The sequence below is a fragment of the Mobula birostris genome, chromosome X (genome assembly GCF_030028105.1).
Source record: "Mobula birostris isolate sMobBir1 chromosome X, sMobBir1.hap1, whole genome shotgun sequence".
In the NCBI taxonomy this organism is placed as follows: Eukaryota; Metazoa; Chordata; class Chondrichthyes; order Myliobatiformes; family Myliobatidae; genus Mobula; species Mobula birostris.
The window spans coordinates 61,279,923-61,298,396 of NC_092402.1; the positions used below are offsets into that span (position 1 = coordinate 61,279,923).

At 40.2% G+C, this 18,474-nt stretch overlaps 1 protein-coding gene and 1 long non-coding RNA gene across 2 annotated transcripts in view; one reads left to right on the top strand and one right to left on the bottom strand.

Moving 5' to 3' along the window:
- LOC140191750 (uncharacterized) overlaps positions 1-18,474 on the top strand; it is a 222,434-nt gene that overhangs the window by 187,542 nt on the left and 16,418 nt on the right. The gene's annotated exons all lie outside the window — the stretch shown is intronic.
- bloc1s1 (biogenesis of lysosomal organelles complex-1, subunit 1) overlaps positions 1-18,474 on the bottom strand; it is a 115,034-nt gene that overhangs the window by 76,247 nt on the left and 20,313 nt on the right. Inside the window, exon 2 of the mRNA XM_072249456.1 lies at positions 13,466-13,538. Within this exon, the coding sequence (XP_072105557.1) occupies positions 13,466-13,538 (73 nt within the window). The remainder of the gene's footprint in view (positions 1-13,465; positions 13,539-18,474) is intronic.

Here is an 18,474-nt window from a genome sequence, read left to right on the forward strand (position 1 = left end):
TGCAACAACACTAACCTACATCTCAACAAAAGGACAAAGGGTCAATTCATAGACTACTTGGGGGGAAAAAAACTGTTTTATACAGTCACCCATGTTCCAACACCTACATTCAGACTGTTTAGTTATTAAAAGAAAATCTGGACAATATGGTTGAATTCTCTTCCCATCCCCCAAGCAATATTATTTATCCCAGTGACTGCATGACGATGGACTACTTTATAAAAGCTTCTCCAAGTTGGCTCAGCCAACTTCACATATCTTACTGAAACACTTTCCGCTGCTACACATGCCAAGTTCTTACCGAAATCAACGTTTCTATTTTCTGTGGAAATATCACTTAAGCCTTTAAATTTTGACTGTAAAGGAGAAACATGTTATGCTAAATATTTCATGTAAACTGAGCTTGTTTACAAGATTTTGATAAATTTGAAGCTTTTTACTTCCTCCCCCTTTACAAGTGCTTCACTTTCATTCTAAACACACAGTCTACATCCAATGTCGCTCAGTGCCGACTAACAGAAGACAGCTTTTGGGATAGACTGAGGTTCCACTTCAGTTTTTTCTTTCCCCAGCTCACACAACCCATCTCCTGCCAAATGAGCATTCCTTACTTGTAGTCCAGCAAAAAAATTGCAAAATCTCACCACAGTGAGCTTGTGAATTAATTGAAGATAGAATTAAGAGTGAAATATAGCTGACATATTAATTCTAAAGATCACAGTTTCACCCAGTGTTCTGATCAACCAGGAGCAGTGGCAGATGGCTCCTTGTTATCGATCAGTGCTAATGCAGATATTTCTTGCACCCACTGTTGTCGAGAGCTAAGGGTACATTTTACTGCCGGAAATAATACTTCCCTAGGTGGTTGCTATTTTTTTCCACTAATTTTCTACCACGGGAAAAATCATAACAGATACGAGAATCTGATCATGCAATAGATATAATCCATGGAGAAAGGCATGAGTTGGTAGCTAACATTCAACTGAGTTGTACAGTAGTTGTAATGATTAACAGAACATTGGCCTGCTGCGCCCCACAATCACTTTACTTCTAGCTGTAAGTTGCTTCTGCTTTTCAGATGAAGTCTTTAAGGTTTAATAGTGGCTTGAGACAGAGCCTTTATTCTTTATTTTTTTCAAATATATAATGGCGATGGGGCAAGGATATAGCATACCATAAAATGCTAATTCTTTTCATATGTATTCCATAAAAGTTTGATCCAAAGATTTAAATTTCTTGGCTTCACTTGGGTATTTATTTGGATTCAACCATAGTGCTACAGTTTTTGCTGAACAGCTTATTATTAAAAGGTGTTTTTCAAAGTCCACCTTAAAAACAAAGAGGACACATGGCTTGTTCTATCATCTAATTTTGATTGAGATGTGCATTTTGAAATTTTAATTGAAAGAGTTTCATTAATTTATTCTCCGAAACAACAGTCAAAGCCAGTTTAATCATCCCCACTTACATCAGGATATTGAGGGGAACACAACACCTCACAATTTCAGTTCTGAAGCAACTGTGTTTTGGACAGAACCTAGCAGACATATCACAATCTAGCACGAAAGTTCAAAAGTGCTTCTTTGGCTCTCAGATCCTGTGTTAAAACTATAACTAAAAATTGAGCATGGGCAAACTATTCAGAGTTCTCAGCATTAAAGCCTTTCTCCAGGAACTCTGCATGTCCACATGCAGGAGGTCACTGGCATATGCCAGTGTTCAAAATGTATTTTGTTTAAACATCTCACTTTTTTTATCCACTCTATTAAGAACATGGAGCTATCTAGATGGTGCATGGCGTGGTATGGCAGCAAGCCATAGAAGCAGGTGTCATTCCCAGCCCATGCTGGACGAAGTGATTCAGTGTTCGAGCTCCAAACTGGCTTCAGTGTCACTATCCAGGTAATCTTAATGGGAATGCATGCAGGAAAACACTTTAGAGCAGGGGTAGGCAACCTTAAGCACAAATGATTTTCTAGCATGTGTTATTCATTAATTTGAGGCAAAACATAACTAGATGTATTTAAATGGATAATTCCCATATTTCAAGTTTTTTTTATAGCATTTAGCTGGCCCACTGTCCGCTCATTAATATGCTATCCGGCCCACAGAGGCAAAAAGGTTGCCGACCCCTGCTTTAGAGCATGGAATGAAGTCAGTCAGACTAACTGGTCCAAGATGATGTTTATACTCCACGCAAGCCTACTCCCTTTCATCTCATCTATAAGCACATCTAAAGCAAATGATTGCGCTCAGCAGTAATTTTCTCCATAGTTTAAACAGACATCAAGGTGGCCTAGTAACTAACCAGAGAAACAGCAGAGTGGCCCAGATGTTTTTTTTGAAAAAAAAACTGGGCTTTACTAAGATCCCACTGGTCAATTTCCAAATGAAAATGGTTTGGAAGCTGCCAATATGCACCAATTAAATTTGGGCAGAGGAAAGCACATCAGGGATGAGAAGATAATCCCTACTACTAAGACAAATGATAGGAAGAATCTACAGGAAGGGAGGTTTACTTAACAGGGTTGGCAATCGGGCAAGAAGTGACCCAGATGAGCTATTCTGTTCTTGGCTCCACAAAGAAACAATTAAATAAAGACTACCCCTTAAGTCAGGAGAGTCACTACCACTCTTTGTTCCGCCACAGGTTAATAATTGCGATCAGTTACTGATGAAAGCATCACAGTCCAATTTTGACAAATAAATGATCTCAATGGGTTCAGTTAGGTCCCCTTTTCAGCCTACAATATTTAATGATAGTTAACCAGATTAGGGGGAGGGAGGAGCTAGCTAGAAGGGCAGCCCATACTCAACTAGTCTCTAACCACCTGGCAGGGATCAGCCTCAGAGTGGTGCAAGGAAAAGGACATGATGTGAGGAGTAGTTCAAACCTTCCTCATCCTACCAGGATTAACATACTTAGCCATTGGCTGGCTGCTATTTATAACATTGAATCAATTTAGTCAGCATGGACTGGAAATCACACCTCCCAAGAATTAGGTGGAAAAATCAAGAAAACCCCAATGTATACAATGAGGCGAGGTGGGTCAAGAGTAACAAAGCTCACATTTAATATTGAAGAGAAGGCAGCCAGTGAGAACAACAAGAACCTGCAAAAATTTAAAGGACTAAGTATAGCCAGAAAGTGCAGGATGAAATCATACAAGAGGACTAAAGTTGATTATAGAAGGAAACTGGATCTAGGTCAGCTCTTGTTTACCTCACCCCACCACAAATCCTTGTTATTTACTTGCCTCTGACTAACTGGCAGGTGCATCATTCCAGTCTTGACACATCTATTGTTTTACTTAGAGGCTTCCTCATACAGACATATTTTGAGGCAGATGTAAGCTTGTTGTCTCTCACATAATCGAGTAACTGTAAATAATGCAGTTCTTCCTTCTTTCCTAGGAATTACTCTTCTGCACAATAACTGGCTCTCCAATTTAAGCTCATGAGTTAGATCTTGACTACTAATTTGTTTTTAATAAATACATCTCCATGTACACTAACTGGCCACTTTATTGGGTACCTGAGTTCATTGGGTTCATGGTCTTCTGCTGCTGTAGCCCATCCACTTCAAGGTTTGATGTGTTGTGAGTTCAGAGATGCTCTTCTGCACACCACTGTTGTAACGCCTGGTTATTTGAGTTACTGCTGCCTTCCTGTCAGTTTGTGCCATTCTGGCCATTATTCTCCAGACCCCTCTCATTAACAATGCACTTTCACCCACAGAACTGCTGCTTACGAGATTTTTTTTTGTTTTTTGCATCATTCATTGTGTGAAAATCCCAGGAGATCAACATCATACCACCCTGTCTGGCACCAACAATCATTCCACAAAGTCACTTAGATCACATTTCTTCCCCACTCTGATATTTAGTCTGAACAACAAATGAATCTCTTGACCATGTCTGCATGCTTTATTGTATTGCTGCCACATGATTGGCTGATTAGATATTTGCATTACCAAGTAGGTGTACACGTGTACCTAATAAAGTGGCCTCTGATTGCATACTACCACCAGTGTTTGCACGCTCATGTATTCCATTGATTCCAGAGTTATGGTTGCTGCTCCCTTCTTTAGGTGCCTGCCATTATGCAGTCCTGCTACTCTTCAATTGTTTTGCTACAATATGAAAACTCCTTAACATTATGGAAAATGCTAGCTTTGTATTAAAATTCCAGTTATTTTATGCCACAAACCTATTTACACTTTATTCAGAATTCCAATGCCTTTAATAGTCTATTGAAGAGCATTTTAAAATAAAATTGGATAAATAAACTCCAAGCATAAGGAGTTACTTTTTTTTTTAAAAGAGGGGTTTGAAGACCTGAACTGCTCAAATATCAAGGCCAAAACCAATAAGCAAATAAATACAATGTAATTTTTAGAAATATAATTCAACAACTTTTCAAATGCACAGCAGAAACTTCTTACTCTGGCCTGTGAAATTCCAATTATAAAGGTCATAAAATACAAATACTGCTCTTACATGCAAACCTTAGACAACAGGCCAAGACATGGATAATAAAGACAGAGTAAAGCAGAGCAAGAAAAAACTTTGAGCAATATATCACCTTACATGATCCCTATTATTCTAAGACAGGTGGAGATTAATTTGAGATGGGATGTGATTTGAAGAAACTATTTTTGACTGCAAATACATTGTACTTGATACCTTACAGTTGAATGTAACATTCTTTTCAAACAGATTACCTAGAGTCATAGAACTGCAACTGTAAGAAAAGCAAATGAATAAAATACTAATTACCATCAACATGGACCATGATCACTGATGAATTACTTTGTAATTTTCAAATGTTTAATCAATTTTATGGTTCAAATGACAAATTCAACCTACCCAAACTCTCCTCTCAAGAGCTTAAGACACCAACAAATCCAATCTCACAACCTTGCCCTAATACTGTCATTTGTTACATCCAACTGAAATACCTCCAAGCAAAACCTCAAGAGGGGTGTAGAAAATATAGATTTTTACAAAAAGGTGTAAGGCAACACATATGAAAGCAACTGTCCTCTGGAAACAATCAAATTTTGAATGGCATGCAAAAGTATTATTAACATAGTTGCCATCATCTTGATTGTAAGCCACGAGGACACAGCCTGCACACCAAGTTCTTCCAACTGTTACAATTCCAACCTCTTCACTTATACCATTCTTCAAGGAACATCTTAATGGTCTTATCCCACTATGGCCTAGATCTACCAAATAGTTTCTAGTAGATTGGTAAATGATACAGTAGGACCAGAAATTATGTTATGCATAAAGTGTCTACCCTGGAAAGTTGGTATTGATAGTATCATTTGAGGTTCTGTCCTTGGGTTTGCCTTCGAGTGGTGAATGAAATGATCTGGAATCAAAGCCACTATTTGACTTTTACTTGTTTACTTTGTTCTTGGGTCAACTTAAATATAGGTTTTACTAATGGTCTGTGAAGCTGAATGACTTGCACATAATATTTACACCTGGGTCCAGAGACCTAGAGTGTTTGAAGGTAGATGCATAAGCTCTTTTGGAGGAAATCATGCTTCGTGAGTGAAAAAGCCCCCCCAATTCCAAAATCTGGATGGAGAGTCATTATTCTGAGATAGATGGAATAAAATTGCATTTTATTAACTGTACTTTAGCTCATTCCAGATGTCCCAATGACCAAAGCAAGCTATTTCTTTGGGGAAAAAAAAAATCACAGGACTGTGGTGACATTGTTCATAGTTTCAGGTAAGGCTCTGGCAGAGACAAAGCTCAGCTCCATTTATTTTCAATTATTCTATGGGCTGGTTCCTTATTCACATTATTTTCCATTGTTGATTTCATGATGCAATCATAACCCAGCACAAGTAATATTGGTTAACTGTAGTTAATGGCTCAATGTACTACGACAATGAACTTGCTGTACCGAATAAAGTGGCCATTAAGTGTATATTCATGGTCTTCTGTTGCTGTAGCCCATCCACTTCGAGGTTCGACATGTTGTGCGTGCCATTCTCCAATGACTTCTCTCATTAACAAGGTGTTTTCACCCACAGAACTGCCACTCACTGGATGCTGTTTGTTTCTTGCACCACCCTCTGTAACTTCGAGATTGTTGTGCGTGAAAATTCCAGGAGATCAGGAGTTTCTGAGATACTGAAACCACACTGCCTAGCACCAACAATCATTCTACAGTCGAAGTCACTTAGATCACATTTTTTCCCCCATTCTGATGTTCATTCTGAACAACTACTTAACCTCTTCACTATGCCTGCATGCTTTTATGCACTGAGTTGCTGATTAGATCTTGCATTAACAAGCAGGTGTACAGGTATACGTGATCATGGGGAGAACATACAAACTCCTTATGGGAGTGGCAGGAATTGAACCCGGTGGGAAAAAAGTGGCGGGAATTGAACCCAGGTTGCCCGTACTGTAAAGCATTGTGCAAGCCACTACACTACTATGCCACCTATAGTTGCTATAGTCTGCTTTTGGTCCCTGCTTTAGTAAAAAATAAACAAGGGATAGCTTTATATCACTGTTGCAATACAGTCAACAAAAAGAATGTGGTTTTGGGAAGAGAGCTTCTATGCAGGAGAAATGTATAATGGTGCTAACAATATGATAGAAGCTAGCTAGGAATAAGCTTGCTGAGAACATGAAGGCTTCAATGAGCTCTGGCTCATGAAAATAAATTACATTACTTGAATGGTTGAAGAATTAGGATAGTATATTTTTCTCTTGCAAAATGAATTCCAGGAAACATATTTAAATAAACCTTTCACCTTAAACCCAAAACATTGCAACTCAATAAATAGGGTGCATCTTAGACACTGCCTGCACAGAACCTTTAAATAAACCTAATGATAGACTTAAGGAAAATGTATACTTGATTATAAATTGAAAATTAAACAACTCATTCCAAACAGCTTATCACGTGATTCTAAAGTTTGTTATACAAAATGCTTAAAAAGAAATTGTCATCTCAACAGATTTTTGCATTACTCTAGATATGCCTCATAGTAAATGCTTCAAACTCAACTAAAATTACCCCCCTTTGTCTTAGCCATGGTTCCATTAGAAATTCTTGGAAGCTGACTCTCCTGTAAACAAACATCTCCTCAAAAAAATTGAGAAATTGTATGCAAACATTTGTAGGGAATTTTCACTCTGTTGTAGCGCAGCCCAACTATAATTATTTTGTCTCCTAGGAAGTACCATGGCTGTAGCATTTGAGAGCAGAGTAGCAACTGAGAGCGGAGTTGAAATCATCTTTTCAGCCAACTTGTCAAATGTCAGACAGGAAAGGAACATAAAGCTGAAATCTATATTAACAAAAATTGTGACCATATTTGTCCATATTTATTTTTGAGTAAATCACTGAATAAACAGATCGTTTGTTTTTAAACTTGCTCCTTGGATGCAGGCATCACTGATTTAATTTCCAACCCTTTGTTACCATTAACAATACGTGATGGGGTTTTTCCATGCTGGTGAATTGCTTACAACAATGAGCTAGCTCAGTCCATCTCGTTTTGTGTACAGCAGATCAGATGAGGAGATCTGACACCTTTCCTGTAAAAATTGCAATAGAAACTTATAGACCAGCATGTTTTACAAGCTTGTCCTAATTCACTTTCAACTCACCACTGTCCCATCTTCCCTGATCAGCAGAGTCTCATTCTTCCTTGCTATGTTATGTTGCAAACATAAAATAATAGTGTCCACAAAGTTGTTAGCTGTTGTTGTGCAAGCCTTTGAGGATGCAAGTAATATCTTAGTGATACAGGTATGTCTTAGTGATTTCACTTGACATTTCTGGAAAGTGCTCAAGAATCAAATGGCTCCTTACCAGTCAGCCGCATTTAAACAAGCTACAAGATGAATGAGCAGTGCAAAGAGAAAACTTATAACAAAAAGTACTGTAAGTTGTGTGGAGTTAAGCAATCAGCTTAGTGCACTTTCTAGGCATAATAATGCTGGTGTACAAAATGTACAGAGTCATTTATTCTAGAAACTAAATTCCTTTATCTTTGTTACATCGATTGGTCTCCTCAGTCAATAACAGCATACTAATAGACCCATGCACCCTCAAGCTAGTAAGCAGCGTTTTTAGAAAGAGTCTGACAGGAATCAGGTTCTTATGCGTACCTTTCGCTTTACCCAATTACTTTTGGGTTCCACATGCAAAATTAATACTCGGTAATTATTGCAAATACAAGTCAGCCTAAATCAGTGTCAAAACTGAACCTGTTGAATTGGGGATATACCATGGCAGCACTGAAATGTATAAACTGGTGAAACTGCTTTATCAGTTGTGAAGTGACCAAATGCAAATCATTTTGCTCTGAAGATATAAAATGCCCCAATTAGAATATGAAATACTGCATAGAGACTCAATAACTTGAATATGCAAAAGATAGCAACATTCCCTACTGTGGAGCTTGCCTTTTTACAATTCCCACCCTGACACACAGCAATAGTGCAATCATCATACATGCCTCACATGTGCTTATACTTTTGTTTGCATATTTCTCAATGCACATGCGCCATGTCTCCTCAAGCTCTACCTTATAATCCACTCCTTGATCTTCCGTTGACAGACAATCTTTATCGAAATAACGTTTGGCAAAACTTGATAGACAAACACAAGTGGGGGGAGGGAAGCAGAGGTGCTGAGATGGTGGTTGACACAATGTGAAGATAGAGAGATGACAGCACAAATGGGAGAGAGCATTAGTGGGCCACTGTTAATCATCAGCACAGCTGTGATACCAAATAAAAGGAGATGCTCTCAGTCCATGTGTTCTGTAACAAATGAGTGCCCGAAGCATTTGAGCAACCCTCCCCCTCCCCAAACCCACACCACCATCCCACACCTGCTTCACACAGCTGTTATCGTCTTAGTGAGTGATAGGTCACACATAGGTTAAGCAGATGCCACTGCAGTAGATTGTAGTGGAAATGAAACAATAACCTTGTCCAGCTACCCACAATCTTTAAAGCTGCTGCTACTCGATTACTACAATATTCAAATACTAAATAGTGAGAATGTCAGATTTGATGTGGACCCCCACACTCACTGATTATTTTTTTAAGAATTATAGTGTTTAACTCTTGACTATTTTCTCTTTATTCCATTCGCACACTTTTGAATGGCACACAATCCTCTCTACACATGATGCTCATTAGAGCAATGAAACTTTGGTGTTTATAATTATTTAACATTCCTTATTTTTCCAATTTGCTTCCTTAACCTAATGTTTTATTCTGAGTATTTTAAAGCATAAAATTAATGAACATTAAGATACATCTTAGGCAATGTAAACACTTGATCTTCAAACTTCTGAATGGCATACTATTTAATCCTCTTGTGCATATCACAGCTGTTCAAATCATGCAAAGTTACAAAAATACTGCTGAAACTTAGAAAGCTTTTAATGAAGGGTCAGATTATCACATTTAGGGTCTTCTGTTATGGTCCTATTGTCACTGGGAATCTGGTGTCGATTACCTATGGGAAGAAATTATCGGGCAGACAGAGGAAAAGTTTCAAAGATTGTTAAAGGCTTCTTAAAGAGATGCAATATTTCCACTACCTCCTGGGAATCTCTGGCCTTTCACTGCTCAGGAGAATATGGAGGCCCTATATTAAGAGTGGAAAGAAAGTGCTTCCTCAAACTAACTACCTGCCCACCATGTCAATTTTATTTTTCTTGCCCTATCTGTGGAAGCCTGCGGTTCCTCCATTGTCCTCATCAGTCACCTCGGAACCACAGCACCAGAGTGGAAGTAAGTCATCCTTTATCCCAAAGAATTGCCTAAGGAGGAGGATTGTCATTTGTGACTGAAGAGTTCAGAAACACAGTGAATAAAAATATATGCTAGAGGAATTCAGCAGGGTCTGTTGATGTTTTGGGTTGAGGGGCAAGCGTGAAGCAAAAACTGGTAGGAGATCCAGCTGAAAGGGTGATTGGCAAATGGAAGAAGGGTCATGGAAGTCATGGCATGGGAGGCAAGAGGTGGAACTGACAGAGGGTTGTAGATGGTGGGATCTGGTAGGAGTGAAAGATGGAGAATGGAACCAAAGAAGGGAGATGGAGAGGGCAGATAGGAACAGTAGGGGGAGGGGAACCAGTGAGACAAGTGTGTGGGTGATGGACAGATGGAGTGGGTGGGGGGAGGGGAAAGGAACAGGGTGATGGGGGCTGAGGTAGGTGTAGGAGGAACTGGGTAGATCAGGAGGAGAGAGAAAAGAGAGAGAGGGAGCAAGTTATCTGAAGTTGGAGAATTCATTGTTTATGCTGACGCATTATCGACTACTCAGAGGGAATATCAACTCAAGTTTATTGTCATTTGTGCATGTATATAATGCATGTAATACCCTGGTTAAGATTTCTGCTGCTATGCTCTGAGGTATTTGTATTTTAACAGTTTTCTGCAAAAGCAGTGTTTCCTGCTAGTAAGAGAGTATTTTGGCTTCAACTAAAGATAAGAAGCCATATTGTCCAACTTAAGAATGTTGTGTCAGCCAGTCAGGGTTGTCTTGGTACATGTTGCAACTTTCTGCCCAGTGGGATGCCATGGAACATTCAAGAGGGTTTGGTAGTATCAGATTTCTGAAGGACAATAATCTGGTTTGGGGTCTTTTGGTGGGAACTCCAGAGTGGGGCACAAGGGAAGATGCCACAGAATGTCGTTCAAAGGGGAGACCCTGTTGTAAGAAGTGCTTTGTGCAGATGAATGGTTCTAAGGAGGAAATGCCAATACTCCCAAGTTAGAAGTATGTTCGAGGTGGTCGTCGAGGGAAGTTAGAACTATGACTGGTGTCCTTCACGCAGAACATGGGTTCAGCGCATGAGTGAAGCGATACACCCGATTACTCCAGAAATGAGCTCCAACATTTATGTGCATAGTGGACTGGTTTAACTGCAATGGGCCCTTTTATTTTTTTTCCCCCCTCTTTTCCTGTTAACTGTTTGATAAAGTTGGAAAATTAGTAAATATACTCTCTTCATAATTTTATACTGGTGTATGATCCATCATTTCTTGGCAACCGATAGTTGAGCATGGGGCAGTATTTACATGGCATTCACTACAATTAATGTTCCTTAATCAGAACATCCCAACTTTCCTGTTTGGTGGAACCCAAATCATACCAACCCTAGCTGTATATTGCTTATGAAAGGTGGCCTTCTCACCGCTGAGTCACGTGGCCGTTAGCAGAGTTAGTTAATGAGCCAAGTTTGTATACGAGTCAGATGAGGGGGTTGCATTGTGGGGGTTGGTCTGGAGTTTGGATGCTGTGTGAATGCTGTAAAAGGATTGATTAAGTGGTTTATTTCTATGTTAAACCAGGGTTTAAACTAGCATTTGTGGAAAGTGAGGTGCATCGTAATTGAGGTATGTTTTTATGGATGCTGTGGGGATTAAGGTCTGGTGCAATACAAAGAGGGTATCCACATGTAATGCTTGTGTTCTGAGCAGGGTGGATATCTGAAATCCCGACGAACAGCAACTTAGAGCGCTGAGTTCTATAAAATTGTTGGGGAAAGTTACACTGATTGAACAGTGTTCTGACCAGCCAGCTGGTATGGATGTTGTGTTAGTCCAGACTACCAGTGATGTGACTGAAGTCGTGCTGCCCGATAGGATAGGGGCACCTGGAGAGGCAGGGCCATGGCTGGTTCATATCTCTAGAGAAGAGGGGAATATGTCTGAGGGTGAAGACTTTAAAGACAAGTTGATCTTGTTTCTGCAAAGTGAGGGAAAAAAGTTGTCTGATGTGAAAAGGTTAATAAGTTCTTCAGCTGTTGAATAAGTTCTGAGCTGGTTTCGGCTATTACATCACTGATTGATAAATCCCAAAGTGTACCTGCGGAGAGCCAAAATTATCGTAGGCTGAAAATGTTCTCTGGAGTTAAGGCCACATCCAATGGGGAATACGAGGCTTGGGCTGAGAAGACAACTCAGTTACTAGGTGAATAGCAGTGTTCAAATAATATGAAAAAACAGGGACCGGTAGAGAGTTTAAAGGGTCTGGTAGCTGATATAGTGAGGTTCCTAAAGGCAGAAAACCTATTTGCCACATAAGCTAACTACATGCGAGCTCTGGAAGATGCTTTCGGCACTACTGAAAGTTCAGCCTGTCTTATGGTGAAGTTTAGGCATACATTTCAGGAGAAAGGACAGAAGTTGTCTGCTTACCTTTTCAGGCTGGAGAAACTGCCGCACTGTTTGTGCCACAAAGGTGGCATTCAACTGTCTGAGAGAAATTGCTTGAGAGTGGCAATTGGGAGCTCCAGATTGCCATGGTGGCCAGAACAGAGAGACAGACAGAAACACAAGTGGTTTCAATTGGTTATGACACATTATGTTTTAGATGATCTTCAGTGTGAAGATTACAAGTATCTTCAGTAAGAGACCAGTATGTTTATGAGGAAAATGAAGTTGGCATTATATGCTTTTCCACACATTTTCAAGTTCATAGCTGCTTAGAACAAAGCCAGCAAGCTCCCAGTGTTCTGTGAGCTCCAGGAGGCACTTCATATTACAGTGAGGGGTAGGGAACAAAAATGACTTCAAACAAGAGATATAAGTTTTTCTTGCAAAGCCAGGTGTGTCATTCTTCTCCCCACTGTCCTTGTAAAGTCATCCAGTTAGTCTGTTCATTGGTAAGTGTGCATACATGGTGCTGGCATTCACAGGCAGATACTTAGAATTTGCAAATAGGTTCCTAAAACCAGTGAAGGGCCTCGATCTCAAACACTTGGTAAACTGACTCCCACCTGTTTCTGCCAGGGGCAATGAGTACCCATTTACAAATCAGACACCCAAGAAAGAGTCACCATTTCTCTGTCACCTACTGCTAGAGGCCTTATAAATAAAGATGAGCAGCTTTTGAAAATGGCCCAAATACAAGTCCAGTAGGCACCATAAGAAAGTAACTGGATTTTACTATGCTCGGCAGGGATACTAATAAAGTTATACTATTAACACTGCCACTGATATCTAGTTTGTAAGCGTGGTTCCAAAGTTAGTGAATTTTATTTGTAGATGTTCATAGATTGCCTTTGGCCTTTTACAAGTGATAAGGATTACTGTACAAGAGGGAATGCTTAAATTCAATACTTACAATGCAGAGAGCCCAGACTAATAGACCCATTCAAACAGTACCTACAGCAGGTTGTAATTCTGTCTTGGGGCAATCAGACTATTATCCCTTGCAATTACCATGGGTTATTTGATCATTCATAACAAATAACAAGGCTGTCAGAAAAATATTTAGTCAATTCTGCAACACAATCCTTTTGAAGGAGGAAGAGTCATTGCACATAAAAGTGGTAAAGTCCAAAAATTGTTGCCAGTTGTTTTGACAGTCTTTTTCCTGCACAAGTTCTTCAATTTTGCACACTTTCCATGATAGGTATATTTTACTGCATTTTATAGAACAAAATACCCACCCAACATTCAGATGATCCACAAGCGCTTCAGTCAGACGTGTAGCAGCTGCAACTGCTTCTCTCCGCCGCTTTTCTAAAAGAAAATGAAAAATCATCATTGGTGATGAAGTACATGATTATGCAATTCTATCCTCATCACCTAGAACTTGAGATAAATAACAACCACATTCAAGTGACAAAGATATACCTGCTGTTTATCAAAATGCACACTTGGAATAATGCATGGAAATGACCACCTCAAGTTCATCTGTCTTTGTGTCGCAATGGGAGCGAGGACCAAAATGGTATCCAATTGCTCCAATTTATATCTGTTCTGTTGTCAAAGGATTGTATAGCGGTAACAAATAGTGGGAGTAAATCACAGCTATTCCTAATAACATACTAAAAGCAGCCAACAAACAGCCCAAAATATACACCAACTGCCCCCCCTTTCCCTGTCCTCAACATCAAATGTTTTCTGCCCAGTTGTAGAAAAAGCCTGGTGGGAGAAACAAGTCACCTATCCATTGTAAACATGTTAAGATAATTTGGTAATAGAAGAATTGCAGTACTAGAGAGTCTACTAATACTACTTTAGGGTGTGAGAAACCATCAACAATTTCATCTTGTTGTTATGTATGTAATGCCCTAGTTCATATTTTTACTGTTATGCTGTATGTATTTCATTTTGTGCTGGTCTTTATTTCATTTCAGCAGTTCTATGAGAACTGCTTGTTTTCAGCTTATGCTTGGGTTATTGTTGAAGATAAGAGCGAGGAGAAATGTGTGCCATCCAGTTAGGACGGTTGGATTAAGGGGAGGTTTCTCTGGTGAGGGACACTAAGGTTGGGCTTGGGGCTTTCATTTGAGAGGAGGTGAAGAGAGAAGACATTGGGGAGAACTGGTCGTAGCATACGATCTGGTGAGAGGCCCAGTTGCTCGAGATGGATTGCGAGCAACGTTCGGAAGGTGGTGTGTGCTTTCACATTGACCGAGGGCTCAGCGTGCGAATGACAGAGAAGTCCCAGCTCCAACTTGTGCACATTTGACTGTTTAATTAGAATGGGTCCTTTTCTTTTTGTTATTCTTTACTAACCCTTTAGTTAAGTTAAGATTCATAAATAGAATTCCTTTAATCGTATGCAGTGTACTGTCTGTTATTTTGTGGCATTAATTGGTAACGGTAGCAAATTACACAGCATCCACACAAACCGGGGCTTGGCGTGGGCTCACGCCTCAATCTCACTAGTTTGGTGGGGCCAGAGATTGTCTTCCCGACACTTATGCAGCCTAGGAAACCAGGGTGTTTCACGTAGGGAAGATTATATTTTACATCTCACCATTCCATCTCAAGCCAAGAAATTATGCCATATACTCTCTAGTACCTCACCCAAGTCCCCACTCCTTACATAGGAGTCAGTGTGAAGGACCTGCCCTTTACTCTCACGTGGATTTTGACTATATGCTGATCAGAAGGGGAACATAAATGATTTATCCATTCCCAAACAGTGAAACTCCAAACTAACAGGAGGTACTTGTTATCCACTCCCCTACCAATTATCTGATCACTCAGTACAGCAAAAAGATTGAACCCAAGGGTTTTTATGTCTGCGAAGGTCAGCATCACATTGTGTGGTGCAGTCATCTTTTTCAAAATCCATTGTAATATTGTTTGATGAATGGTCTCAGCCCGAAACGGTGACTGTTTGCGGTGACTCCATAGATACTGCCTGACCTGCTGAGTTCCTCCAGCATTTTGTGAGTGTTGCTCAAAAGCTTTCTTGTTTTGTTTATTTTACTTGAGCAAGATGGATGCAGTAGTAGGGATAAACAAACCCCCAATGCGCTGTACCACAGTGGGTTCGTTCTGCAGTTCCCATGGAGCACATTCTTAACCTTGATCTTACCACAGGAAAGAGAGACAAAAAGAAAGCCCTGAGCGGCAAGCTAAAACTTGTCCTCAAAGAGAAGAAATAAAATCAGGAGGAAAATAAAAAAATCAACACCGCATAACTTAGCACAAACTTTTAAACCGTCAACACCGCATAATTTAGCACAAACTTTTAAACCCAAAAAATGAACAGAAATAACCAATAGCTCTAAGAAATTACATGCATGTGCTGCTAACTATCTCAGACTACTACTTCTTGCTTCTGAACAGCAAAAAAAAACACCTCTGGTTACAAATTCTACATAATAATTTCAGAAATCTAGATCCATAGCTCCTGGACTAACCAATAATTTAGTGTCTTCAGTATCAATATTTGCTGAAGAACACAAAGCAGAAGTAAAAATGTGTTTGGAGAGCAGTAATCAAACAAGGCACAGTAGACATTGCGCAGCAATAGCAAAATATAAAGGTCGATTGAAGTCCTACCAATTTGAAGATTTCAAGCTTTGTAAAGCTATATACTTACTGGCAGAGCCATTCTATGACAGATGCCATCTGTCATGCACCTGGCATTAGTGTTGTCATTAGGCTGATCTACAGTGGCATGCAAAAGTTTGGGCACCCCGGTCAAATTTTCTGTTACTGTGAATAGCTAAGCGAGTAAAAGATTACCTGATTTCGAAAAGGCATAAAGTTAAAGATGACACATTTCTTTAATATTTTAAGCATGATTACTTTTTTTTAATTTCCATCTTTTACAGTTTCAAAATAACAAAAAAGGAAAAGGGTTCAAAGCAAAAGTTTGGGCACCCTGCACATTCAGTACTCAGTAACACCCCCTTTGGAAAGTACCACAGCTTGCAAATGCTTTTTGTAGCCAGCTAAGTCTTTCAATTCTTGTTTGGAGGATTTTCGCCCATTCTTCCTTGCAAAAGGCTTCTAGTTCTGTGAGATTCTTGGGCCGTCTTGCATGCACTGCTCTTTTGAGGTCTATCCACAGATTCTCCATGATGTTTAGGTCGGGGGACTGTGAGGGCCATGGCAAAACCTTCAGCTTGCACCTCTTGAGGTAGTCCATTGTGGATTTTGAGGTGTGTTCAGGTTCATTATCTGGTTGTAGAAGCCATCCTCTTTTCATCTTCGGCTTTTTTACAGACGGTGTGCTGTTTGCTTCCAGAATTTGCTGGTATTTAATTGAATTCATTCTTCCCTCTACCAGTGAAATGTTCCCCATGCCACTGGCTGCAACATAAGCCCAAAGCATGATTGAACCACCCCCGTGTTTAACAGTTGGCGAGGTGTTCTTTTCATGAAATTCATGAAACTCTGTACATTGGCGGCACAGCAGTGGAAACTGTGAGTTTCAAACTCCTGGAATGCACATCACAAACAACCTCTCACGAAAAAAGATTGATTAAGACAAATGTAGGTCCCCTACAGACAGAAACAGGTGAATTGATTATGGGGAACAAGAACATGGCAGACCAATTGAATAACTACTTTGGTTCTGTCTTCACTAAGGAGGATATAAATAATCTTCCAGAAATAGTAGGAGACAGAGGGTCTAGTGAGATGGAGGAACTGAGGGAAATACATGTTAGTAGGGAAGTGGTTTTCGGTAAATTGAAGGGATTAAAGGCAGATAAATCCCCAGGGCCAGATGGTCTGCATCCCAGAGTGCTTAAGGAAGTAGCCCAAGAAATAGTGGATGCATTAGTGATAATTTTTCAAAACTCTTTAGATTCTGGATTAGTTCCTGAGGATTGGAGGGTGGCTAATGTAACCCCACTTTTTAAAAAAGGAGGGAGAGAGAAACCAGGGAATTATAGACCGGTTAGCCTAACGTCGGTGGTGGGGAAAATGCTAGAGTCAGTTATCAAAGATGTGATAACAGCACATTTGGAAAGCGGTGAAATCATCGGACAAAGTCAGCATGGATTTGTGAAAGGAAAATCATGTCTGACGAATCTCAGAATTTTTTGAGGATGGAACTAGTAGAGTGGATAGGGGAGAACCAGTGGATGTGGTATATTTGGATTTTCAAAAGGCTTTTGACAAGGTCCCACACAGGAGATTAGTGTGCAAACTAAAGCACATGGTATTGGGGGTAAGGTATTGATGTGGATAGAGAATTGGTTGGCAGGCAGGAAGCAAAGAGTGGGAATAAACGGGACCTTTTCAGAATGGCAGGCGGTGACTAGTGGGGTACCGCAAGGCTCAGTGCTGGGACCCCAGTTGTTTACAATATATATTAATGACTTAGATGAGAGAATTAAATGCAGCATCTCCAAGTTTGCGGATGACACGAAACTGGGCGGCAGTGTTAGCTGTGAGGAGGATGCTAGGAGGATGCAGGGTGACTTGGATAGGTTAGGTGAGTGGGCAAATTCATGGCAGATGCAATTTAATGTGGATAAATGTGAGGTTATCCACTTTAGTGGCAAAAACAGTAAAACAGATTATCTGAATGGTGGCTGATTAGGAAAAGGGGAGGTGCAACAAGACCTGGGTGTCATTACACACCAGTCATTGAAAGTGGGCATGCAGGTACAGCAGGTGGTGAAAAAGGCGAATGGTATGCTGACATTCGTAGCAAGAGGATTCGAGTACAGGAGCAGGGAGGAACTACTGCAGTTGTACAAGGCCTTGGTGAGACCACACCTGGAGTATTGTGTGCAGTTTTGGTCCCCTAGTCTGAGGAAAGACATTCTTGCCATAGAGGGAGTACAAAGAAGGTTCACCAGATTGATTCCTGGGATGGCAGGACTTTCATATGATGAAAGACTGGATGAACTAGCCTTATACTCTCTGGAATTTAGAAGATTGAGGGGAGATCTTATTGAAACGTATAAAATTCTAAAGGGATTGGACAGGCTAGATGCAGGAAGATTGTTCTCGATGTTGGGGAAGTCCAGAACGAGGGGTCACAGTTTGAGGATAAAGGGGAAGCCTTTTAGGACCGAGATGAGGAAAAACTTCTTCACACAGAGTGGTGAATCTGTGGAATTCTCTGCCACAGGAAACAGTTGAGGCCAGTTCATTGGCTATATTTAAGAGGGAGTTAGATATGACCCTTGTAGCTAAAGGGATCGGGGGTATGGAGGGAAGGCTGGTACAGGGTTCTGAGTTGGATGATCAG